This window comes from Emys orbicularis, chromosome 6 (genome assembly GCF_028017835.1).
Source record: "Emys orbicularis isolate rEmyOrb1 chromosome 6, rEmyOrb1.hap1, whole genome shotgun sequence".
Classification (NCBI taxonomy): domain Eukaryota; kingdom Metazoa; phylum Chordata; order Testudines; family Emydidae; genus Emys; species Emys orbicularis.
This window is the reverse complement of record NC_088688.1, coordinates 26431648-26458760: the sequence shown is the minus strand read 5'-3', so window position 1 is coordinate 26458760 and position 27113 is coordinate 26431648. Positions and strand designations below refer to the sequence as shown.

Sequence of the window (27113 nt, the reverse complement as noted above, 5' to 3'; positions counted from 1 at the left end):
GACGGGGGCGACATCGCCTCACTGTGGTCCCGCGCCTGCAATGCCACGCGCCGACTGGGGAAGCGACTGGGCTGCCGCTGGGAGTGGAGCGAGGAACGGCAGGAGCTGGGAGTCACGGTGCCGCGGATCGGGATGGACAGCAACACCATTGTCACCCCCGGAGCCAGAGGAGCGCTGGAGAGGTCTCTGAAGGCCGCCGTCCACGCGCGCTACGTGGACACCCTGAGGAAAAAGCCAGACCAGGGTAAGGCCTTCGAGCTGACCAGCAAGTGGGACTCCAGCAACCACTTTCTCCCCGCGGGCAGCTTCACCCGATTCGCCGACTGGCGGTTCATACACCGCACCCGGCTGAATTGCGTCCCTCTCAATGGAGCTGTCCGTCACGGGAACCAGGACAAGTGCTGCAGGAAGTGCGGGTACGTCACCGAGACCCTGCCCCACGTTCTGTGCAGCTGCAAGCCCCACGCCCGTGCCTGGCAGCTGCGCCACAATGCCGTCCAGGACCGCCTAGTGAAGGCCATCGACCCGCGCCTGGGAGAGATCGCCGTCAACCGCGCCGTCCCCGACACCGACAGCCCGCTGTGCCCGGACATCGTCGTTGCGGACGAGGTTCGAAAAAAGATCATCCTCGTCGATGTGACAATCCCGTTCGAGAATAGGACCCCAGCCTTCCGCGAAGCTTGAGCCCGCAAACTCGAAAAGTACGCCCCCCTGGCTGACACCCTGTGGACAAAGAGCTATGAGGTGTACACCAACGCTCTGATCGTTGGGGCCCTGGGCGCCTGGGACCCCTGTAACGAGCGCGTACTGAGTACCTGCGGGGTAGGCCATCGCTATGCGCGGCTCATGCAACGTCTAATGGTCTCGGACAGTATCTGATGGTCCCGAGACATTTATACAGAGCACATCACCGGCCACCGCCAATACCGAGAGTGAGCCGGCGTGACTTCGCACACCCACAATGAGGAAGGGATCTGAAGACTTCCTCTGTTGGACCTTATCCCCTGAACCCTGAACCCACCGAACCGAACTGAACTCCACCATATGAGGGTCATCTTATCCTCATTACCCGGCCCGCTTATTTATACCTATGATTGCCTGTAATTCCTGTATGAGTGATGTACCCTCACTGCTTGCTGACTGTACCTTGATTCATCCACCTTATACCCCCCCATTGGGGATATTGTAGACTGTATGTGTTATGCGCTATCCAATATCAAAATACTAACATCCCCCTATACTCTGTATGTTACCCCCGATGACTAATAACTGAAGTTTCAACACTCTGTATCATCTATTTTTAAACATTTTCCAATAAAATTTTAAATCTGTTCGGTGCCAGGTCGGTGCCAGGAGTCCTTGGCCTCCTTTCTTGGCGCCAGTGCGCTGCGCATTGAAGAGGAGGTGCTCGGCGCATGCTCCGCAGACCCAAGGTCGGACTGTAGGTGGAGGGATGCCTCCATGAGGATAATTCTGAGTATCTGCTCACGATCCTTAAGGGTCCTCAGCCGAAACCCTTTACAAATGCGGCACTTGTCCTTTTGGTGACTCTCGCCAAGGCACTTCAAGCAAGAAGTGTGTGGGTCACTCTTCAGCATAAGTTTGCCGCAGTCTTCACAAGATTTGAATTCCAGGGAACGAGGCATGCCCTGGTGTCGGGGGAGAAACTGGGGGGAGGGGAGGGCACCCCTGTAACGGAAACTTAGAGAAACAACTACTACTACTACTATTACGAAAAGCTAACTAACTATATACAAATCATGATGGGTCACTGCTAAAGGCACTTACAGAAGCAAGAGCGACGGAAGTTCCAACTAGCCATTACTGGCGGTAAGAAGGAACTACGGGGGGAGGAGGGGAGAGGGTCGGCTGGGCCCTGTATTGGACGCCATGAAGGCGGAACTCCAGAAGGTGCCCAGGCCAACCCTACAGATACAACTAGGAGAAAAATCTTCCGGCTGTCATGCACGCGGCGTGCACACACACACACCTGATTGGAATTGACATGAACAAGCACTTGAAGAAGAACCCATGGCTGGCCCAGGGCAGCTGACTTGCGCTTGCAGGACTCAGGTTTTGGGGCTGAAGGCTCTGATGATGCTCTCCTCAAAAAAATACTAGTAATTATAGAAGCCCTATTCCTACTAAAGCCCCTACATGAGACTACCATCAATCGTTTTCTTTCTTTATTAGCTAGCTTTCTACGAGTAGGAGGGGTGGGGGACAGGGCACATTCTATCAACCTGCTGCATATAATAAAGAAACTACATTTGCATTAGTCTTGAGAGATTTAGCCTATAATTAGCTTATCTGATACCTATGTTTGCTGTGCTAAATATTTGAATAGTACAGTTTGCTGAGCCAGCTCAAGAGAAAATATGCATGTCTTTCAAACAAAGTGTGAAATACAGGCAGCATGTAACTATCTCTATCCACATTTTGTCTAATGCAGAAATATTAGGGGATAGTAAAACCTTTCCAACAGAATCATCTTGCAACTTACAGTGTATTGTAGCTAGAAGCTGTAATAAAGGGGCTGTTAAGTCAGAAAGATAGTCTCAACACATACCATTCACAAGGCTGAAGTGATCGAAAAGCTTGAAGAGATGCATCCATTCCAGCGAAGTCCCAAAGCCGAACATCATAGTCATAGCCTCCAGTTACCAAACGGGCACCTGAGGGATCCAAACCCAAAGCAGATACCTACAGACAGACAGACCAAAAACAATTCAATGAAGATAATTCAGAGGTAGTCTGATCTTCCTCTTTGTACTCTTTTTTTAAACTGTAACCAGTGCACAAAATGGTACTAGTCTCACACAGCCATATTTCACAGTCATTGCTTTAATTTGTTCTTTCCACATGTCAGCCATGTAGTTCCATTTTTTGGAGAATTTCTATCACCTTCTGTGTGAAGTCTGAATTATGTAAAGGGAAATAAAAATAACCCCTTCTGATGGCATCATTTCAGGAAGAAAAGTTAATTAACAAAATATTATTTAATTTTATTTCCATTTGTTTGGGGCAAATTATTTTATTTCTGAATGTAGTTGTTTTCATTTCTCTTACTGAAGAAATGTAATTTCCTTTTCCATTACCCATACCAGGAATACTAATATTTCTAGTTAGATACTCAGCAAATGACAATGAAAACTGTAGAGAGCTAATTAAAAAGCATTATTAAGGCTAGATGATGCATATACCAAGAGAAGAAAGCCATCATGGAGAAGTAACAACTCAAAAAACTTGAAAATTTACTGGCAAGGTATCATGCTAGTAGCAAAATCAATAGTTCATTGCTATAATTAAAACACTTACAAAATGAACATTTCTAACACCTCAGTATAAATTATTGCCCTCAAGTTTCAGTGAAATGCAGCATTTCATTATAATGAAATAGTCTACAAAATTATGACAGATGTTTAAAACTGCAATTAATGTGTAATTAAATAATTACACACCAAGAGTTGTCAAACTTTTCATAATATGGAGGACATTAATAGAAAGTGTCTCATGGATATCTCCCCTTCCACAGGCAATCACATGGATCATACTCCCTCCCTTCATAATCATGAATTATGGCATCAATAGTAGTGAATTGCAACATCCTTGCAGCAACTATAGAAATTGCTTCTATGGGAAAGGACTACTTAGGTAATATTTTCTGCCTCTAAGTGTCTTCAGTGCAATAAATTGTGTTTTCAAACAAAGAAAAAAAATAGAAAAATTTTACCTATGACTCCCTAATTTTTATTCTCACAGAAAGTCTGTCTAAAATCCTTAGTGAGAGGAAATGAACTGACATTGTGGTAGAAGCAAAACTGTCAGTCAAGTAAGACATTAAGCCTTGTCCACCAACTCAACCAGGGCCGGCGCTTCCATTTAGGCAACCGCACCAGGATTTGGGGGGGCAGCATTTTGCCACCCTCGACGGCAATTTGGCGGCAGGGGGTCCTTCCGCGCTCCAGGTCTTAGGCGGCAATTCTGCGGCGGGTCCTTCACTCACTCCGGGACCCGCCGCCGAAGTGCCCCGAAGACCGGGAGCGCAGAAGGACCCCCCCGCCGCAGAATTGCTGACGACGACCGGGAGCGCGGAAGGACCCCCGCCTAGGGCGCCAAAAACCCTGGCGCCGCACCTGAACTCAACTCTCCAGAATAAGGTCTCCTATAAAGGTATGAACAGCTAACTCAGTAAACAGAAGAAATAAGAAATCTGAGAAATGATGAAAAAATTGGGTTACTGCAAATTAAATCCAATTTGAGGGGGTTAGGGTTGGACAGGGTTCCCCTAAGAATGGAAATTAGCAAGTAAGAGGTGAAATTTCATGTGTTAGGTCCAAAGTACACCATTTAATCTCTTTCAGGTGCTTCAGGTTAAGGCAGAATGAGGGAAGAACTTCGACCCAGCGTAGATGGTATTAGCATTGGGGGGAAAAGTTCTGGGCTATGCCATGGATTACCTTTTCTTCCTCAAATACATAATCAGTAAAGCACCCAGATCAGAAGCCTTTTTGCCACAAGGAAGACTACCCTAAGCAAGAGGAAATAAAGTGACTTGAAGAGATGAGCCATGAGGGCTTGAAGAACAAGTTTTAGACTTCAGAAAGAGCACTCTAAGACCTTGGGAAGATTCTGTAACTTAACCTACCCTAAGGAAAATCTAAGTGCAGGAGAGATATTAATTTAGATTGTTTTCTGGCATCCAAGAGCTCTTGCCAGTGCTTAAGGGTGAACTCTGAAGAAGTGAGACAGAGTGTCAATGGCCATATCGTTTCCATACAGCAGAGTAGTGCCTATTGGAAACATGTTTACAGAAGGGTAGAGATCAACATATTCTAGTAATGCCTGCTGTTCAGCAGCCAAGCAGTAGGTTTCAGGAATGGGATGAAGGACAGGGCTTTAATGAAGAAGATCTGGAAATTTTAGTAGAAGCACTAGAAGCTTTACGGTCAAGAGGAACCATGACCTTCTGCAGCAACAAACCCCTTGCTAACAAGATATCAAGAAAAGGTAATACATGAATTCCTTTCCAGTGGTGGAAGGCTCTAACTACATACACCTCTACCTCGATATAATGCGACCCGATATAACATGAATTCGGATATAATGCGGTAAAGCAGCGCTCCGGGGGGACAGGGCTGCGCACTCCGGTGGATCAAAGCAAGTTCGATATAACGCGGTTTCACCTATAACGCGGTAAAAAATTTTGGCTCCCGAGGACAGCATTATATCGGGGTAGAGGTGTATATGTTTTTCTGTAAATTCTGTGGGAGTAGTGGAGAGTTCATAGGGAAGTGTGTATATGGAGCTGTAAATATTTCTTCTGGTAGCAAAAGCATAGAAACCTGTGGTGAGATTTCCAGATTTTTTTAAATGTAAAAGCAGGCATCTCCTAAAGTGATATATGTCAAAGTCACCAGCATCTTTAGTTACCATTATACATGTCCAGGATTCCATCCTGAGACCTACCAGAAAAATCCAAGTTGTGTAGGAAGTGATGATAGTGATTAATCAAGCAACTTCCTTTCTTCTGAGTCAGTACTAATCCAATCACCCAGCATCATTTTAGGAGTGCACTGCTGCTGGAAGTGCCATCTTTCAGGTGAGATATAAAAAAAAACCCTGATAACCCATTACATTTTTCACAAGAGCAGATATTTATGCCCAGGGTCTCTACACAAACTGAAATTTGGCTATTACATCCTGCTTACCTAAATTCCGCATGGAGTTTCAATTGAATACAGCATTTTTCTTCATTTTCTATCCTAAACTGTTTAAATGTATCACTGTACAAGGGAGCATCAAAAGGTCCCAGGCACCACGTAATCCTCAGGTCCTGTCCACTAGGATGAATTTCACATTTAGGACAATGATAAACAGAATGTGACCACTTAATGATTTCCCATTTCTGGAAAAGCTAACTATTTAATAATTTAAATATCTTTGTACACCATTCACCTTGTTTAGGATTTGTAGACTGTAGAGCCTGTGGACAAACCCCATATTAACCATGCATTCAGTTAATATTCTAAAATGGGCTTCTCTGCTACAATTACTATCTATACTGTCCCAGCTGTGATTTGAAAAGTTAAAAAGCATGATGTTCAGAACATCTCTTTATGTTCTTTTTCCCATACTCACCTAGTGTCAAAGCTGTCAGGAGAAAATTTATCTCTGCAGTTTCATTGGGAAAAAGTAACTCCTATTACTCTATACAAGCAAGGCAACTGGAAAATTAATCAGGTTTCTGGAAAGACTCTTTAGCTTGGGAAATCTTTTCTGATTCATTTCAGCTGCACAGGAATACAGTCATCATCAGCCTAAGATCATTAGATTGAAGAGATACAGATGGGATATTTAAGTTTAGATGAAATACATTTAATAAATGAAACTCTATTGACTATGTCCTGAAAAAAGCTATTGAGTTCTACTCATTTTTAAAGGATTGTCATTTTACTGTATGAATGTGTAGATGAGTAATTTCATTATAAATAAACTGGATAGTCCTTCTGTGGGATAACTGCTTTTTCCAGTAATCTGTTTTGTTCATTCGATGCAATCTATTTGTACTGTATATACCTAATCTGCATCTCACCTCTTCTCAAAGTGATGACAGCTGCATTCTTAGGTAGTCAAAATGTTTCTAAGAGGCTTCCCAGACTGTAATTCCCAACAATAAACATTTTAATTAGAAATTACAACTTCCATTTTAAAATGCCACACAAATATAGAAACTGAATTAAAGAAGAAGCACTGCACAACTTTGGACATGGATAATACAACCTGTTCTCTACAATGTTGTGCCTTTGTTGTTTTATTTTTTTGACAAGCATTGATAATGCCAGACATTTGTACTAAAACTTTATAGCATATATAACCTAGTTCAAATTAAAAGTATATTTAAAATATTGACTGAAAGCAAACCAGAAAATAAGCTATTTTAATATTTCCATAAATGTTTTGATATACAGCAAATCAACTACCCAAAGTGCACTCAGACTGTTTACGCAGGCCATAACTGAATCACTTCATGTCTGAAAAATAATGCGTCTTCCAAAGGAACTTATAACAGACACCAAACAGTACTGTTAAGAAGATGAGATGTTGAAAGATCAAGAATCTATTCATTTAAAATGCAAATAATATAAGGTTTTTAGGAAAGCCTGGCAAACCATCAAGCTTATAAAATATACCTTTCATCTATATTTAAGCAGCATCCAAATGCGCACAAGGTATATTTTATGTTCTGTTCTAAAATATTTTGAGAATTTGTTCAAACTACTTAAAGGCTTGACAATATTTTTCAAAAAGATGTGTCCATTTCATTTTTAATCTTTTCCAATTATTCAGTTGGCCTGTAGCAGCACAATGCAATGGGAAATTTATCAGTGGTGATCTGAACCAATTTAGATGATCACAGATGTTCCAGCAGATTAGTTGATATACAAACAGTTGTACAGAACACATAATTCATTTCTCAGGTAATTTAATCTAACATGTACTGCAAAAGTAGATAGCACCTCACACAAAACAGGAAACTAGTTTTGCTAAAGGTTATAAACAATTAAGAAAGGCACATTTTATACATGTATGATTCTGCATAAGATCTAATTCATTCAACTTTTCTGCCAGGATTTTGTTTAAAATGCAATGTGATGTCTAGTTTTTTAGCACTTAAAATCCAAGCAAACACTTTCTAAAATGTCTGTCCATACTATGCAAATTCCCCACATACAAAATATCTTTCAACACAGTCAGATATTCCTTTTTCACCTCCCCTCCTCTTAGCGAGAAATTATAAAAACCTCTATGCCATAGCAAATTAGTTGCTCTGAAGAACACCCCTCATGTGACAGCCTGGCTTCCTGCATCTCACTCTAGGTGGCACCACATGGTCCAACCACACTTAGACCATATTTCTTGGCTGCAGTCCCCTAACTCCCAAGGCATTAACAACACAGGTCCAACACTGTTCTGGCATCTGTATGAGTTTCCCTCTGGGATCCTGAGACTATAAATTTGCAGTGAAAGAGAAACAGAATCTTCAAAACAAAGCATTATTTATTTATTCCTCAAAAGGAACAAAGCATGTAGGGCAAAGGGTAACACAATAAAAGGCCCACACTCACAGGTAATACTTACACCTTGGTAAGTTCCCCAGACCAGCTAACTCCAGCTCCGAGTTGAGAGAGTCAGCCTGTCATACTCACAACATGTGTCTCTCTCTGTGTGTGTTTGCCAGCGGGTCAGCTTTCCACGGATACACTGTAGCAGTCCTTCTAGCTTACTCAGCACCCCTCCTCCCCCCGCCTTTTTTCAAGGGTCTTTTAGGTTTGGAATCCCTTTTAATCTCAGGCTTTAGCACCGGAAAGAGTAATACAAACTAGCCTGGATGGAACCAGACAGTTTCTTCCCCACTGATAGCTCAACCACTGTTACCTTAGCTCCTTTCAAGCTGTTTACCTCAGGTGTCTATTCATTGCCATGGTTTTGTTTTCTTTGAATTAAACTTTATGCATTCACAGAGAATAATATTAACTGAGGTACATATGATATTTATAAAAAATACAGACATTTCCCAGATTTCCCAGTTCTATATACCATGTTACTACGATTACTAAGGAGGAAACAAACAGGTAAACATTAGACTTTTTGTTCAGGCCTTATCTCCTCTCCACCATGTATAATACAGCTCAAGGGTAGTGGATGTAAGGTTAAGAAATAGGCTCCTGTGGTATATAAATATGACAGTCGACTTATGGAAAGATTGGTAACCTAGTGTTTAATTTAAAAAGTATGGAAGAGTCCTACAGAACTGAAAGAAAATGAACCTTTAAGTGTTTTACGTAGAATCTAATAGGTTTTATACCTTCTACAGAATGTTTAAAAAAGGACATGGAAAATCTATTCTCTATTACATTACATAGATTTAGAGTAATTTCTATAGCACGCCAGTAGAATTCTCTCTATGAAGTTGTTTACGAACTTTCCATAAGGACTTAAAATAATAATTATTTGGTTTTCAGTATTATTATTCATATCACAGAATCATAGATTCAGAGTCCAACATGAGAAGAGACCATTGTGATCATCCAGTCTGGACTCCTGTACAACACACCCCAAAGAATTTCCCCAAAATAATTCCTAGGGCATATTTTATGGAAAAACATCGAATCTTGATTTTAAAAATTGCCAGTGATGGAAAATCTACATGGCCCTTGGTAAACTGTTCCAATAGTTAATTATTCTCACTGTTAAAAATGTATGCCTTATTTCCAGTCTGACTTTGTCTAGCTTCAACTTCCAGCTATTGGATCATGCTATACCTTTCTCAACTAGATTGAAGAGCCCTTTATCAAATATTTGTTCCCCATTACAGTAGAGTAGGAATCTCAGAGTTACAAACACCTTGGAAATGGAGATTCTTTATAACACTGAAATGTTCATAATTCTGAACAAAAAGTTATGGTTGTTCTTTCAAAAGTTTTCAAAAGATGGTTACTAACTTTCCGTAACTGTTGTTCTTCGAGATATGTTGCTTATGTCCATTCAATGTAAGGTGTGTGCGTGCCGTGTGCACAGTTGCCAGAGATTTTTCTCCCCAGTAATATCCGGAGGGCTGGCTCTAGTGCCCCCTAGAGGCCCATATTCATGCGCCAGCCGGCCCCATGCCATTCCAGTTCCTTCTTGCCGTCAACTCTAACAGCAAGGTAGGAAGGTGGGTCATGGAATGGACATGAGCAACACATCTCGAAGGACAAGAGTTATGGAAAGCTGGTAACTGTCTTTTCTTCTTTGAGCACTTGCTCATGTCCATTCCATGTCAGGTGACTCACAAACAGTGCCCTTGCAGGTGGGCCAAGAGTTACAGATGTGCTGCTTGCAACATAGCTCTTCTGAAATTGGCATCATCTCGGACCTGTTGGGTAATGGCACAGTGGGCCACAAAGGTATGAATTGACGACCATGTTGCAGCCCTGCAGATGTCCTGAATCGGTATTTGCTTGAGGAACGCTGCTGAGAATGCTTGCGTGCTTGCAGAATGGGCCTTTATGACAGCTGAGGGTGGCACCTTTGCCTGCTCATAACAAGCCCAGATGCAGGCTGTGATACAGGGCGATATCCTCTGGGACAACACAGTGTGCCCTTTCATTCTATCCGCCACAGCCACAAAACGCTGCGTTGATTTGCAGAAGGGTGTAGTCCTGTCGATATAAAAGACCAGGGCCCTTCTACCATCCAAAGAATACAGACAGCTCTCTTTGTCCATCCTGTGCAGCTTCAGAAAGCCGATGGGCAAAAGATGTCCCAGTTGATATGAAACTGTGACATCACCTTGGGCTGGAAGGCTGAGTGAGAGCACAGCTGGACCTTATCTTTGTAGAAGACAATGTAAGGAGGATCTGAAGTCAAGGCTTGAAGTTCTGTAACTCTTCTGGCGGAAATAATTGGCACTAGGAAGGCAACCTTCCATGAGAGAATAAGCAGGGAGTAACATGCCATGAGCTCGAAAGGGAAGCCAGTGAGTCTGGATAGGACCAGGTTTAAATCCCATGGTGGAATTGGGTTGTGAACTTTCCATTATCCTTGTCATCTCATGGGCAAAGATCCATGTGCCTTTGATCAGAGGGTGGAATGCTGAGATTGCTGCCAAGTGGACCTGGAGCAATGATAACGATAGGTCTTGGTGCTTCAGACCAAGTAAATAGTCTAAGATGGACTGCAGAGAAGCTTGAGTTGGGCAAAGGCTTGGCTTGGCTGCTCAGCAAGACAAGCGCTTCCACCCTTGGCCTGGTAGGTAGCTCTAGTAGAGGGTTTCCTTCTAGCTAGCAAGACCTACTGGACTTTTTCCGAACAGGGCCGTGCGTCCGGATTTAACCATGCAGCAGCCATGAGATGAGGTTCAGGTGAAGAAGCTGTCTGCAATCTTGCGAGGTTAGGTCCGGCCTAAGGGAACATTCACAGGGCTGCCACTGCGAGATCTAGAAGCGCAATGTTGACGCGACCATGCTAGGGTGATCATGATAACACTTGCCTTGTTCTTTTTGATCTTCAGGGGAATCGGAGGGAAGGTGTACAGCAGGTCATCCTTCCATGAGAGCAGGGAGGCATCGGACAGGGAACTCTTGCCTTGTCCAAGCCTTGAACAAAAACTATGGCATTTCCTGTTCTTTGCAGAGGTGAACAGGTCCACCTGGGGAGTTCCCCACCTCTGGAAGATGACGCTGGCAACTTCAGGGTGGAGAGACTACTCATGGTGAGAGGAAAAGGACCTCCTGAGGCGATCCACTAATACATTCCAGACCCCAGGAAGACACGATGCTTCCAGGTGAATGGAATGCTCCACACAGAACTCCCTGAGGTTTTCTTGGCAAAGGGCTGGGGAGTGAGCTCCTCCTTGCTTGTTGACATAGAACATGGACTCTGTGTTGTCCATCAAGACCTGTACTGACTTGCCTGAGAGTTGTGGGAGGAACACCACGCAGGCCAACCATATTGCCCTGAGTTATGTTACATTTATATGTAGGTGATACTCTGTCTGCGACCGGAGACCTTAGGTCTTGAGGTGGCCAATGTGGGCACCCCACCCCAAATCCGATGCTTCTGATAGCAAAGTCATTGTGGGCCATGGGGTTGCGAAGGGTACCCCGGTCAACACTGAGTTTGGATCCAACCACCACATCAGGGACACCAGAACTGGCTACTAAGTGTGCTGCGAAAAATGATACTAACAAACATACAAATATCACTTTTCATAGCAGACTTAATCAGCCCCGGCAAGCCCGGGGACAAATTAAGCCCTGGAGGGGAGGTGGATACAGAGGCAGCAGTGGCCTGGGGCGATGGGGCACTGGGAGAGGCAGTGGAGGCCAGGGATGATGGGTGAGGGGTGAGCTCAGGACCAGAGCCCACCACCATGCAATCAGGGAATGGAACCCAAAGCCCCACACCCAGGGGACAGGGCCTGGGGATGGAGATATAAGCCCCATGGCTGGAGCCTGCTACCAGCACTCCAGGGCTGAAGCCCAACCCCACTGCTCCCCGGAAGGTGGGGAACTCACTGGCTACCTGATCCTCCAGCTTGTCTCTCTCCGAGGGGGGCAGGCTCCAAGCACTGCTGGTGGCCCCTGAGGAGGGGCTGCTACTTTGCCCACCCCACCACCACCCATCACCACTCAGGAGGCTATGGCTGCAAGAAAAGCTCCTGCTGGCCACATGCAGCCACGATGGCTGCATTTGGGAAATGCTGGTTTAGACCATGTTGAGTTTGAGCTGATAGCTAGACATACACGAGGGGATGTCAGAGAGACAGCCAAGATTTTAGTTTGAACAAAAGGAGATAGGTTGGGAGTAAAGAGGCAGATCTGTGAGTCATCAGCACAGAGATGGTAGTTGAATTTCAGTTTGCAGATGAGATTACCCAGAGATTAGGTGTGTGGGAGAAGAGATAGGGACCAAAGACAAAGACCTATGGAGACCCTACAGAAAGTTGGGGGGAGAGAGGGAGAAGGATCCTCTGAAGGACAGCTGCAGGAGTAATTAGAGAGGTAGGAGGAGTACCAGGAGAGGACAGAGCAAAGGGAGGGCAAGACTTCAAGAAGAGTATGGTCAAAGGCAGCTGACTGGTCAAGGAGGATGAGGATGGAATACTGGTTTTGAGATTTGGCTAGGAAAAGGTCATTAGAGAGCCTAATCCTAACCCAGACAGCTTTTGTAGACAGCATGTTCTATAATCCTAGAAATGAAAGGGAGATGGAAGACGAGGCAGTAGTTGGAAAGGCAAGTGGAGTCAGGGATGGGTTTCTTTAAAATGGAAGATACTAAAGTACACTTGTATTGTGAGGAGAGGAGCCAGAGCAAAGTCAGGTGTTTAGATGAAGAGTGAGGAAGGGGATGAAAGTGGGCATAATAGAGGTCAGGAGATGAGATAGGATGGGGTCACTGGAGCAAATGAAGGGATTACAGGAGGAAAGCAGATGAGAAACGTATGTGTCCAGGACAGGGAAAAAAGAGTTATTTATAATATGCTAAGTACCTTCCACACACACAAGAACACAGCCCCTACCCCAAAGAGCTCACAGCTGAAACATTTCTACACAGCTTTCCACCCACAGATGTCAAAATATTGTACAAAACTTGGATAAGCGTAATTATTCATATTTTACACATAGGTAGAGAGATAGATTGATTAGGGGACTTTTCCAAGGTCACATACCAAATAAGTGGCAGAGCCGGGATCAGAACTTAGTTTTTTTTAAGATGCTGGATCATGCTTTCCTGAATTTCAGAGTAGGGCCCATCTGATTTGCTCTGATTTATTATGCTGTAATATTTTTGTATTTAATACAAAGTAAGAATGCACTAAAAATGAATATTGGGGATAAAAAAGGAACATGCTTTATTACTGAAATAACACAGTCTGAATATTATCATGTTTACAGTCATTGATGAAACTGAGCTATCCCAGACAAGAAAGACATTCCTGATCTGGTATCATGAAGGTTTTATTGCACCAGCAATTTAAATACCATGTTTAACTGCTGCTGTATGAAAAAAAATCATTTCAGTGATGAGTGTAAAAACCCACGTTAAACCCTGACATTTTTATACAATAAATTCATACATACACACACTTAAAAATTCAAAAATGTTTAAGCATTATCATTTACACATACAGAAAAAGTATACCGCAGGGATTACTATTTTCATTGAAGTCCTACTGGTACTTCACTCAAATCCCAGGTATTCAACAGCTCCTCTACCAGAGATACGTTAGAACTGGAAGAAATGCTATAGGTTTACATGGGTATTAAAAATTGGAAAGTTTGGTGCCACAGCATCCTGCTGTGAACAGTCAAAGAAATCACAAACTGCTTATGCAGCTCCACCAAGAAAACCTAGTGAAAGACAGTCTGCCCTACAAGCAGGACCACTCTAACCATGTTGGTTGGGGAGTTATTCTAGCTCAAGGATTTTTCTCTCTTGAGACAGCATTCACACACTTTAGTGGTTATTAGTCACTAATGTTACATTTGTATTAGCATTAGTATTACAGCTCCTGTATTAAACTGAGGAAAAAGATGAAATTTGGCAAAACAGTCATCCTCCTTGACGGGAAGAATCTGTAGGAAGTCTGCAGGAGAAAGCGAACCCCTTGCTTCATTCACTGCACATCTTGAAAGGTAAAAAACTGCACATGTCCTAAGGTTCACTCAAGAGGGTTCTCTTGTGAATGATATGATAAATGTGTAAAAGGACATCATTATTGGGACTTGGATTGTCTCATCAGTTAAATTTTTGATACTACCCCTAATTTTTGCTTTATTCTCAGGGCAGAAAATTTGAATTCCTCTGGAGTCCTGAATGACCTACATGAACATCAAGACTTCAATGGGTTCTGACATGGACTTCCTGTCATTTGCTTTTTTCCTAATCCTTTTGGAAAAAAAACAGTTGATCTGAGGAGCTTAAATTATTTCCCAACAGGATTCTGCTCTTATGATCCAGTTTTCCAGTTAAGGATTTACCCGCAGCCCCAAACTACAAATATCAGCAGCTACCACTCCAAGACACTTGAGGATTTTCTTTCTTTATTTAAAAAAAAAAAAAAAGGTATTTCGCACCCATCAATCTTTATGACCTCCATCTTCACCTCCAAATATCAGGCCTTTTGTTACTTATCTTCATAGCTACAGAGTCCAGAAAGGAACTTTGTATTGGCACTGGTGGCTGCCCAGTTGGACACAGGTTACTCACCTTTTCCTACTGTATTTCATTTTAAGTTTTATGGCTGTTGCAACCAAATATATAATTTATCTCATTTGTCATAAGTGGTTCAAAAATTCTGGAGAAATCCATAAGGATACAAAAAGTCTAGGAGTTATCACTTACAGTTTTGGTCCCGTGCTGGAGTGTAATTTCATGAGAGTCTGGAATTTTCTTGACAGGGTTCTGAAACAAACAAAAAAAATACAATTTTATGGACGTAGCCTATTGCCATTACATTAAGAAAACCATCGCAATAAAATAAGCTGCTTACCCTGAACAGGAAATGAAAACCAATTTCTACTTTTTCCTGATAATATTTTTGAGAGTAAAATCATTTCAGCATAAAATGTTATAAAATATGTATATGCCATTAATAAGGTAGCAGTACTATAAACAGAATAATGGATAGGCTTTAAGTATTTAGGGAAAAATTCCATGTAGGGTTCTTATAGCTTCAGTGAGAAGAAATCATACAATTTGGGATTTTTTTTAAATGAACATATACCTAAGGGGAGGGGAACAATTAAAAACTAATGATAATCTAAAATATTTTTCTTTTTCCATTTTGTCCGTTAGAAAAAATAAAACTTCTCCTGGGGGGCCCTTGATCCCAAAGACCTTAAAATCTTGAATTACAAATGTTAATAAATCATACTACCTCTCAAATCATTGGAATTTGTCAAGTATTATTTATTACACATTTAATGCAACAATCTAAAACTACATCATAACAATTCATGTTATATACAATGTAGATAGGACAAAGGATAGGCTTTAAAGATTTATCTCACGCTCTACTGTGACCACAAGCATGCCACTAGGACAGTTTTTGTCTCAGGCTATGCAATGTAGTCAATCTGATGTAATTCAGAGCAATTTGTTTTAACCCAATATATAGACCTAAAGCCATTTACAAGCCCCAGAAGATTTATAAGAACTCTAAAACATCTATTTAACAACTGTTACAAATATGTAAATAGTTACTCTAAATAGTAAAGTTGAAGGAATTTCAGTCTGTGTAAGTTAAAGTTTTAATGAAGGTCACTTGAACCATTCACAAAACACTCATTTAACTGGCATTACTTAATGTTCTAAAATAGTTACAATCCAACATTCTGAAGCCAGATCTGTGGTTATAACTTTCTACTACAAGAACTCGATTAAAAATTACTTTTAAAAGTATAGTTTACAGTGTAATTAGTAAAACTGTCCGTAGGGTAGAGCCCTAACAAGGGATATCAAAACTCATGGACACCAGATTCCACAATGCAAGTTGCTTGCATTAGATTGCTGCACATTTATTTGATATAGGTGTAGCATAAGGGTAAATCATTCCTATTTTAATTTCTTTCCATTTACATTCTATAAGCCCCAAATGGTCATTAGTGTAAATATAATACAGAGTTTGACATAGCCTCTCTAGGAGAAGGGTTCAAATCAGAGACACATGCTTAGTTAAACAGCCTATACTTGTTCTCACTCTCAGACTCAGACTCCAGACAATTTTTCAGAAAAGGGGATAATTCTACATACAGCCCACAGGCCCACTTAGTTGAATGTCAGCATAAAGTACCCTAACGGATCACAACTCCAGATCCAAATACCGGCAATCCTAGGGAAGAAGTTTGGATCTGGAGCCCTATTTACAGTTCAGGCCCCACCTCTATAAAGCACCAGAAAAAGTTATTTTTGTATTATTAATTAAGCCTCCAGTGGCTGATCCTCTTTAATATTCTAAAGTGCTTTAATTACTGTTTGGGTGATACCAAGAACTGCTCATCAGTAATTTATGGTACTTGATATCACCAAGAGCTCTAGAACATTTTATAAAACAGGAGGCAGGCAAGGAAAATCGTATATGTAGATAGTGACAAGTTTCAGAGATTTATGCATCTGCCACAGCAGAGGAAGCACCAACTTTCAAGCACAACCTTCATCACCAGAGATTGAGAATCTTCATTGGTTAGCAGCAGCAAAAACAGAGCATTTTGAACGCTATTAGTATATTCGGTGCAAGGGCGTTAAGAAAAATGTTATATGCCAGCTCACAGAAAACAAGTTTACTTTCAAAATTATGTCTATATTTCAGTACTTAATGTAGTTTTAAGGGGTAGCCTGCCTGTCTTGTGAGGTCTTTCAATGTGTTACACAGCAGCAGAGCAGGCAAGGGAGCCCTTACAAATATGAAAAAGGAGATTTGCCACTACCATATTAAGTAGTAACGAACTGGACTACTTTCAATTAGCTATTTATGCTTCATCTTTTAGGTGAGTAACAGCACTTATCAAAAAAAATTAAGATGACTTTATTTAACTATCTCAAAGCTACCAAGAAACACCAGTAAAAAAGCTTTCCATACAATTCCCTCAGATTAGTAAATAAAATGTGCAAGACAGACCAACATTTATTTCATTTCAATCTCTAGTACCTCCAAGTGGTAATAATTAGGTCTCCTTCTCTTTGAGATGAACACAAAGTTCACATAAAGAGGTTTCTTGTTGTGAAGCACTCATGTTGAACATATTTCTGGCTACTTAACAATAAGGCGGAGCAACAGATATGTGTAAACAGTACCACCTGATAAATCTTTGAATTCTAACAGCTTGTTCCTGAAAATCAGACACAGTCAGAAGGGTCATTGTGCTATATACGCTGTGCTGTCCAAGGGATTCCTGACATTTAAACTAACTGTTTAGATTATTCAAAACAAATTAAGATAACAATCTCCAGGGACATATCTTGGCAAAGCATATCTTAAAATATTTACCACCAAAATAAAAAAAATCAAAAAAAAATCAATGTGACTCATTCTATTTTAGTAACTCTAAACTTCCTAAATTATGGAGGACACTATAAATATCTCAAACTTGCAAAAACAAATGTCTATATATGAACACAAGTACAGATGTAACTAGTGATTTTCCAGTAATGTAATTCCAAAGAACAAGGAACACCAGAGAAGGATTTTTCACGCTCTAAAGAAAAAAATTTAAGTAGTATAGTCTGACAAGTGCTGACTTTTGTGCTAGGAAGAACCTGACACATCTTGGGAGTTTAACTATAAGCTTGACTAAATACTAAAACAAATTGTTTGTTCAATATAAAACTGTACATTAATCTTGGGTTACTAACTTGGAATCCCAATGAAATATGGGGTGCACTTACTGTAAGGTGGGTGCAAAACTGGTTGAAAGACCATATGGAAAGAGTAGTTACAATGGATCTCTGTCAAATTAGGGGGATAGATCTAGTGGGATCCTGCAGGGGTCTGTGCTGGGTCCGGTACCGGTCAATGTTTTCATTAAGGACTTGGATAATGGAGTGGAGAGTATGCTTATAACATTTGTAGACAACACCAAGCTGAGAAGGGCGCCAAGCACTTTGGAGGACAAAGTAAGAACTCAAAATGACTGTAACAAATTGGAGGAGAATTTGTCTAAAATCAACAAGATGAAATTCTATAAAGACAAGTACAAAGTACTACACTTAGGGAGGAAAAATCAAATGCATAATTACAAAATGGAAAATAATTACCTACGTGGTAGTACTGCTGAAAAGGGGGTTATAGAGGATCACAAACTGAATACAAGTCAATGATGTGATGCACTCACAAAAAAGGCTAATATTCTGGGATGCATTCACAGGAGTATTGTATGTAATTATTCCACTTGGCACTGATGAAGCCTCAGCTGGAGTATTACGTCCAGTTCTGGTCAGCACACTTTAGAAAATATGTGGACAAACTGGAGAGAATCCAGAGGAAAGCAACAAAAATGGTAAAAGGTTTAGAAAACCTGAACTATGATGGAAGATTAAAAAACTGGCATAATTAGTCCTAAGAAAAGACAGGGGGCGGGGAGGGCACCTGATAACCATCTTCTAATATGTTAAGCATTGTTATAAAGAAGAAAGTGATCAATTGTTCTCCACATCCACTGAATGTAGGATGAGAAAGCTTAATCTGCAGCAAGTGAGATTTAGGTTAGATATTAAGAAAAACTTGTAAACTATAATAATATTTAAGCACTGGAATAGGCTTCCAAGGGAGGTTGTAGAATCCTGGTCACTGTAGGGCTTTAAGAACACGTTAGACAAACACCTGTCAGGGATATTCTAGGAACAGTTTGTCCTGCCTCAGTGTAGGGGGCTGGACTGGATAACCTCTCACGGTCCCGTCCAAACCTACATTTCTAGGATTCTATGTTAGTCTATTGCCATGCTAAATAATGTTGAATTTGAACTGAGAATTTGTACCCTGACTAGAAGCAACAAGAAATCTGAACAGATATTCTTGAGTGTAACAAAACAAAAGTTTTGGTATGGCAACTTTAGTTTCCTTCCCACTTATCACAGGAATTGACCTGATTAACATTTTCCCTTGTATTTCTACAAAACTTTGCATTTTTATTGCTTTAAGATGTTAATGAGTTTTTAAACCTGTAAAATATTATTCAATTAGCCAGCAGCCCCGCTCCTTTAAATTGACCCTTCATTGTTGAGAATTTGGTCTCAGCTTGCACACTGAATTTCTGCAGAGAAGATCACAAGTCCAAAATCTGGACCGCTGCTCCTCTTTGTTGCAAGTAACTCCACCTCTACCTGTTTGCTACCTATTTGCTGGGCTTTCGGTGTCTCCTCCCAGCAGCCTCTTCTTTCTCAGCCCCAGATGGAGCTTATCTCGAAGCAACTATACGTTAATACCAATGCAGGGCTTCTTCAGATTGGTGATCTCCTTCCAGAAAGTCAGTTTAAAAGACAAGACAAAATACAAGGAGGACACCAGTCATTCTACAATTTGGACTAAACCTAGCTGAACCTGAGGTGAAGCCTGGGCAAGCTAAATAAAGCAGAATAAGAACATAAGAATGGCCATACTGCATCAAACCAAAGGTCCATCTAGTTCCGACAGTGGCCAAAGCCAGGTGCTTTAGAGGGAATAAACAGAACAGGTAATCATCAAATGATCCATCCCCGTTGCCCATTCCCAACTTCCAGCAAACAGAGGCTAGGGATCATATAAGGTGGAAGGGAATGGGCTTGGAACCCCCCTCAGTTCCTTCGCATCGGACGTCCTGGGGAAGACTCTGATACAGAGGGGACGGAGGATGGGTCATGGAATACGTTTGCCTCACATCTCGAAGAACCATAGTTACAGTAAGTAACCATTTCTTCTTCGAGTAGATGCAGACATGTATTCCAAGTAGGTGACTTGCGAGCAGTACCCCCATCCGGAGGTGGGGCTCAGAGTCTATATGAGTAAGGATCGCAGGACCGTTCTTCCAACATTAGCGTCCACTCTGGAAGAAGCAGTGATCACATAATGGTCCATAAATGTACGTATGGATAATCATGTGGTGGCCCTGCATATGTCCAATATGGAAATGTCATTGAGGAACACTAGTGACATTGCATGTGCTCTCATCGAATGAGCCCACATCTGCTGAGGCATAAATGATTCTATCTCATACGCAGTCTTGATGCAAGACGTTATCCATCTAGAGATGGTCTGCACAGAGACAGCCTGTCCTTTCATGCAGTCTGCGTATGATACAAACAGGAGAGGCAAAACACGAAACTGTTCAGATAAAAGGCTAAATAACATCTATTGTCTAACGTATGGAGGCATTGCTCCTCCAGGGAGGAATGTGGCTTGGGGAAAAATACATGCAAATACACACACTGGTTCAAATGAAACTGAGAGACCACCTTGGATGTGAACTTCAGGTATGGCAGCAATGTTACCTTGTCCCTAGAGAACTGCGTATAAGGAGGCCCCAACATCAGGGCTGCAACTCATCCACCCTCCTAGCAAAGGTAATGGCTACCAAGAACGCAGTTTTCTGAGACAGGAGGGGCAGCAGACAGGAAGGAAGAGGCTTGAATGGACGCCCCATTAGAGCTGCTAAAACGTGTTCAGGTCCCACAAAGACAGCTCTCAGACTAGAGGATGCAGGCAGAGAAGTCCTTTCAGAAATCTCATGGGAAAAAACTGATTTCCCTTGGATCAGGAAATGAAACTCTGATATTGCTGCCAAGTGCACTCACCCGATTTCTGAAGGTACAGCAGGTACTCCAATATTTCTTGGATCAAAGTCCCCACCAGATGAGCCTTGTGGGCTAAGGATCACAATGAAAACCTCTTCCACTTCACCAAGTAGGCCATCCTAGTGGAAGGTTTCCTATTGTTGAGTTGGGCCTGTTGGACAGTCTCTGAGTAATGCTCTTCCTCCTCATTCAGCCAGGCAGCAACCACAACGCAAGGCGCAGACAGCTGATCGCCAGATATAGGGTGTGGCCGTGGCCCTGTGTGAGGAGATCAGGAAGGAGACAAAGTGGCATGGGACAGAGCAAGGAAGTCCGAGAACCAGCACTATGTCTATGATAAGGATGAGCCTGGTTCAATCCATCTTGAGCTTGGCAATTACTTAGGGAATGATTGGGATAGGAGGGAAGGCATACTGCCAGCTGCAGCAGAAGGTGTAGGAGAAGGAGCCCAGGCTGAGACCCCCATGAGAGCAGAATAGGTCACACTTCTTGTTTTCCCTCATCGTAAATAAGTTGATCATGGGGATATCCCACACTGCCAAAAAAAGTCCAAAGGACACTTGACTTCACGGACCATTTGTGACTTGGGGAGAAAATCCTCCTGAGGTGATCTACAAGAGGGTTCTGGACTCCTGGTAAGTGGACAAATAACCGGGGTGAAGTCTTCTTCATTGCAGAACTACCACAGGTTGATCACCTCTAGGCAGAGCAATCTTTTACAAAATAAAGGTTTAAAGCTCTTGCTCAACTGAAAACGTCTTACTCAGCCTGAACTATGGGCTCATGACCTGTGCTCCCCCTTTGTTTGTTCACATAGCACAGCATGGTGATATTGTTGGTGAGCATGTGAACCACTCAATGCCCGATATAGTTCTGAAAGGCACAACATGCTTTGTGGATGGCCCAATGCTCCAACACGTTGATGTGGAGCAAAGCTTCCTGTCCCAGCCATAGGCCGTCCGTCCTCAACAGTCCAGATGCATCCCCCAACCTAGAAGGGATATGTCAGTAACCACTGACTTGATCAGGGCCAAGCAAAGGGGACTCCTTGGCACACATAGTGCTGGGTCTCACCAGCGCAACGATGCCAGGACTGGTGGAGGAAGGCAAACCAACCTGTCCAGAAAATACAAGGCAGGGCGGTAAACTCTCCTGAGCCACATCTGAAGACACAACCTGGAGAAGTGGACCACCTGGGTGCAGGCAAAAATGTGGCTTAACAGGCTCAAACACATGCGGATTGTTCTGGACGGTTGCATTTGCAGACTGAGACACAGTTGTTGAATCGCCTGGAAGTGGTAAGTCGACAGGACCGCCCTTGACTTCATAGAATCTGAACGGGCCTCAATGAATTCTATTTGTTGAGGGGCAACCAAGCTTGGCTTCATGGTGTTTAGAATGAGTCCTAAACGGTCAAGTAAACATAGCGTGGTGTCGACATGGGCAAGAACCTCTTCTCTGGAGCCACCCTTCAGCAACCACTTGTCGAGGTAGGTGAAGATGTGGATTCCCTTCCTCCTGTTGTACACCATGCCATGCTTTTGGTGAAAACTTGCGGGGGTGGGGGGGGAGGGAGGAGAGCAGAAGAGAGGCCAAATGGGAGAATCATGTACTCATAGTGGCATTTTCCTACTACAAAGTGAAGAAACTTCCTGTGACTTGGTAGAATTGCCACATGAAAATAAGCATCCTGAAGGTCCAGAGCAGCGAACCAGTCACTCTGAGACAAAGCTGGGAGGACAGCTGGAGAGTGATCATGAGGAATCTCACGTATTTGATGAGTCCGCAGAGGTTGAGGATGGGCCTCATCTCACCCTTGGATTTTGGTATCAGGAAATACCAGGAGTAGAACCTGTGACCCTGGTGTTCTCACGGAACTTCCTCCACCGCTCCCAAAGTTAGCAGAGGGCTACCTGCTCGAAGAGCAGTGTCTGGTGGGAAAGGTCCCTGAAGAGGGACGGAGGTGGGGAGAGGGCATGGTGAGAAATTGGATGGCATAGCCCGACCTGACAGTATCTAGGACCCAGCTGACAGAGATAATAGAGACCCAGGCATCATAAAAGTCAGGGCCGGCTCTAGGCACCAGCGCTCCAAGCATGTGCTTGGGGCAGCACTTTCCAAGGGGCGGCACTCCAGCCCCCCGCTTTTTTTTTTTTTTTTTTGCTTGGGGCGCAAAAAGCCGGGATCTGGCCCTGAACTAAGATGTTCCCTGTCAGCTGAGGCTTTCAGGCTGCGCTGGAACTGACGCTGCAGTTCTGGCTGAAGTCGCTAGATGGCGCTCATGGCAGCCTGAGTCGCACAGGCTGGACTGCAGTTCAGGCTGCCCGGCCGCTGGAGAGCCGGAGCGTCATCCCCCGGAGGTGAGCCCAGCTGCGGCGGCGAGAGGGGCTCAGCTCCGGACCGGGGGATGATGCTCTGGCTCTCCAGCGCCCGGGCAGCCTGAACTGCAGCCCAGCCTGGGTGTGAGGAGCCGGGGAGGGAGGAAGGGAGGGAAGTGGGGCCCGGGATGCAGGGAGGGGGGAGGGGTCCTGCTGCCGCTGCTGCTCTGAGTCTCCCTAGGGCGGGGCGGCGTTTCCCCGCCCGAGGGGGCTGTGCAGGGCAACGCCGGGCTGAGCAGGCGGCGAGGATCCCGGCTCGCGCGCTGACAGGGCGAGTGGCTGGGCAGCCCGAGCTGCCAGTGAGCTGCCGCCTCCTGACCCCGCCCGGACCCAGCCCGCCGCGCACCTCCCCCGCCTCAGCCCCGCGCTGCCTGCCCTGGGCGGGGAAAGGTAGAGCTCGGCTCCGAGCGGGGCAGCGGGGGATACTGCCCTGCCGGGGGATCCCTGCGGCTTGGGCACCTGGGGGTCAGTATCCGTCCTCTCGACTCTACCTGCACGGGGCTGGGGAAGCAGCTGTCAGCGCCTGCCCCTCCACTTGTACCTCCCCCCATCACTCCTTCGCCGCACCCCTTCCCCTTGTACTCTCCCTTCACCCACACCTCTCCCCTTGTACCCTCCCCCAGCCCTCTCCTCCCGCACCTCTCCCTTCCCCTGCACCTCTTCTCCCGCAACCCTCCTGATACCCCCCTCCTCCTCCACCCTCCTCCGCGAGTACATCACACCCCGCTTCTCTGCCAGTGTAGAGCCCCCAAACGCCCCCACACCCGCTCCTCTGCCTGAACCCTCTTTACTAGATCCCCATCCTTTTCCGGGTACAAGGTTTGAGGGTTAGTCTCTATGCCTTCCATGTGCATTTGGAGCACTAAAGATGGGGTTGCGGGGAACGGGGGGGCGAGATTTATACTAAAGTGAAATAAAAATAGGAGAAACAGTTTGATCCCCACTGCAAGTGTAAACGGGGATTGCTGTGGTGAACGAGGAGGTCACGTTTGGGGAGGGAGAGCCCAGGGCTGGGGCGGCAGGGGGAGGGCACTGGTAGGGGGGGAGAGCACAGGGCTGGGGTGGGGGGCAGCCAAAAATTTTTTTGCTTGGGGCGGCAAAAAACCTAGAGCCGGCCCTGATAAAAGTGGGCCAGTCTGTCCCCAGAGGAACAGAGGAATGGTGTCAGTCTGTCCCCAACTGGAACAGTGCTCTGGATCAATGAGTCAAAATGGGTCTTTAGCAGGCGCTGAAGGAATGTGAACAGACTGCCCGGGCACCAAGCTCGAGTGCTTCCTCTTGTGAGACATGTCCCTCTTCCTGAGGTAGTCTCGCTATCTCTGTGGGAAGGGCTGCAAAATAGGATGCTTAGGCCTGTATGGCTATTGTTGCTGCACTCCAGCGTTGTGACTCTGCATTTGTGCCTACACCCCCAAAGACCTTAAGATAGCCCTCAAATCCTTAAAGGAATGCAGGGTTTCATCAGTCTTGTCCAAACACAAGGTTTGGCCACTGAAAGGCAAGTTCCTCAATCGCTCGCTGGACATCGAGCGCAATCCCCGAGTTTTGGAGCCAAGAAGCCCTCCTCATAGTAATTACTGAGGCCATCGCCCTGGCCAAGGTATCTGCAAGATCAAGGGTGGATTGCAGTGACATCTTGGCCACCAAGCAGCCCTCGGTGACAAACACCCAAAATTAATCACGTGAAGCCTCGGGCAGGTGCTCTTCAAATTTTGCCATAGCCAAATAATTGAGAAAGTCGCACCTGGACAACAAAGCTTGCTGGTTCATGATCTTCATCTGTAATGATGAGCAGATGTATATTTTTTTGCCCAAAAGCTCCAAATGCTTAGAGTCTCTGTCCTTGGGGGTAGACTCGAATCTGCCCTGCTAGGCTCTTTCATTCACCACTGTGACCACCAAGGAGTTTAGGGCCAGATGGGAATAGAACCCTTCTATCTCTGTACAGGCACAAAACAGTGCTTCTCCAAGTGCTTGGCCACTGGTGGTACCGAGGCTGGCATTCCCAAAGGGCTCTCGCAGGTTCAAGGAGTGCCTCATTAACAGGGAGGGCCACTCTTCCCGGGAGAGAAGGCTGAAGAAGGTACACAAGTTTATGGGTATTCTCCTGGAGAAACTCTGCTTGAATACCAAGGGATGCAGTCACCTACCGTAAAAGGTTTTAGTGCTCCTTGAAGTCCTCCGGAAGGAAGGGGAGGACAAACCAGGTAGCACCGCATCATCTGGGGATAAGGACGAGGCTGTTGGCTGAGCCATCGATGGGTCCTGCTTCTGAGGTAGCATCTCCAGCTGGGGAAACTCTGGTAGCTCCACAGAAAGGGGAACCATGAGTGCCTGGGCTTGCAGCCAATCCGCAGCCACTAATGCCGCACGTGCACGCAATCTCACCTTTGATTTGGGCAATGAGCAAGATCTCCAGGAACAAGGAGCTTCCCGCTGAGCACAAGGAGGCCACAGTTATGGGTAAGGTATTGGTGGCGAGTAGGTGCGGGCCAGGGGCCTCTGTCCTGGCTTCAGGGCGCATGCCTACACTGGTAGTGGTAGCAGTCTACTGGTGGTCTTCAAATCTTCTCCAGTGAAGTGGAGCAGGAGGACGAGTATCCCAACTCTGAAACGGAGGTGTCCTGGGACCTCGGAGACATGGGAAGGAGCAAACTCCAGAGAGGGCCAACAGGCGAGCAGACTCATCCATGGCCCAGACCAAGGTCAGAAGCAGCACTCCTGAAGTAGTCGGCACTACTGGTGCTGAATGTGTCAGTGCCACAGGCAAGGTCGATCTCAGTGCAGACAGTGGTACCAGAACGCCTGAGTGCCTCAACATCAAGGCATTAGGAAGGGCCTAGTACTGAAGACCCACGTACCAACTCTGGTGCTGTGTCCATGCCAACAACTGGGAGGGGTGCTTCCCCCTGTGGTGCCAAATGGCCTGAAAGGTCAGTGGCACGCTTCAACTGGGGTTCCACCGTGGGCGTCAGCCTTGCAAAGTTCTGGACCAGCAGTGAAGACAGGACTGAAATCTGCCACAGCCTAGTAGGCCGACATGGACGCCATCAGTACCGGCATCATTTGTTGGTACTGTACTCAGTGGACACCTGGAGGGCAGAACCCGAGTTTATCTGCGCTGTACTGAGGGAGGGTCACAGGTACCCATGCCACTCCGTACTCCAGAACCAGTCCCAGGCCTGTCCACACTCTTCTTAGGGGAGGCAGAAGAGTCACCCTGGGACCTGGAATGCTCACAATTTGTCTTGGGAGACCTTTTCTTTGGCACCGATGGCTGAGAATGGCTCCTGTGCCTCTTCGGAGAGGCCCCTACCCTGGAACAAGAGGCAGTAGCAGTTTTCAAGCACAAGGAAAGCCTTGGTAGTTAGTGGGTGTGGCTGCATGGCCTGTTCAATCAGGTACTGGTTGAGGCGAAGGTCCCATGCCACTTTAGTCCTCTTTTTTTAATGATCTTCAGATCAAATAGCGCTCTTTATGGTGGGCTTCACCAAGGCAGAGCAAGCACCGCGTGTGGGGGTCACTGTTGGGAACTGCCATTCCACACAAAGGGCAATGCTTGAACCCCAGCGAGGGCATCACTGGGGAGCAATACCACTAATGCTATATAACTTTTTTTTTTAAATACTAACTAAACTATTAACCATGTACAATGAGCTAGGTTAAGAGGATGAATTCAAGATTGTGAAACAACAATCACACAGAGCACCAATGCCAGCCATTAGGCAGTGAGAAGGAATTGAGGGGGGGGGTTGGAGCGGTGCCGCCTGATATCACCAGACGTGAGCACCGCCCCCTCTGGGTACTGGTAGGCAAAAGTCTCTAGTTTCAGCACATGGAATGTGCACACAACTACTTGGAATACATGTCTGCATCTACCCAAAGAAGCAGCTAAGGTCCTATGTTTATTATCACTTGCTG

At 44.7% G+C, this 27113-nt stretch overlaps 1 protein-coding gene across 1 annotated transcript in view; it reads right to left on the bottom strand.

The window, feature by feature from the left end:
* WDR70 (WD repeat domain 70) overlaps positions 1-27113 on the bottom strand; it is a 263694-nt gene that overhangs the window by 175454 nt on the left and 61127 nt on the right. Inside the window, exons 6-7 of the mRNA XM_065406340.1 lie at positions 14893-14952; positions 2570-2703 (exon numbers count right to left, since the gene is read on the bottom strand). Of these exons, the coding sequence (XP_065262412.1) occupies positions 2570-2703; positions 14893-14952 (194 nt within the window). The remainder of the gene's footprint in view (positions 1-2569; positions 2704-14892; positions 14953-27113) is intronic.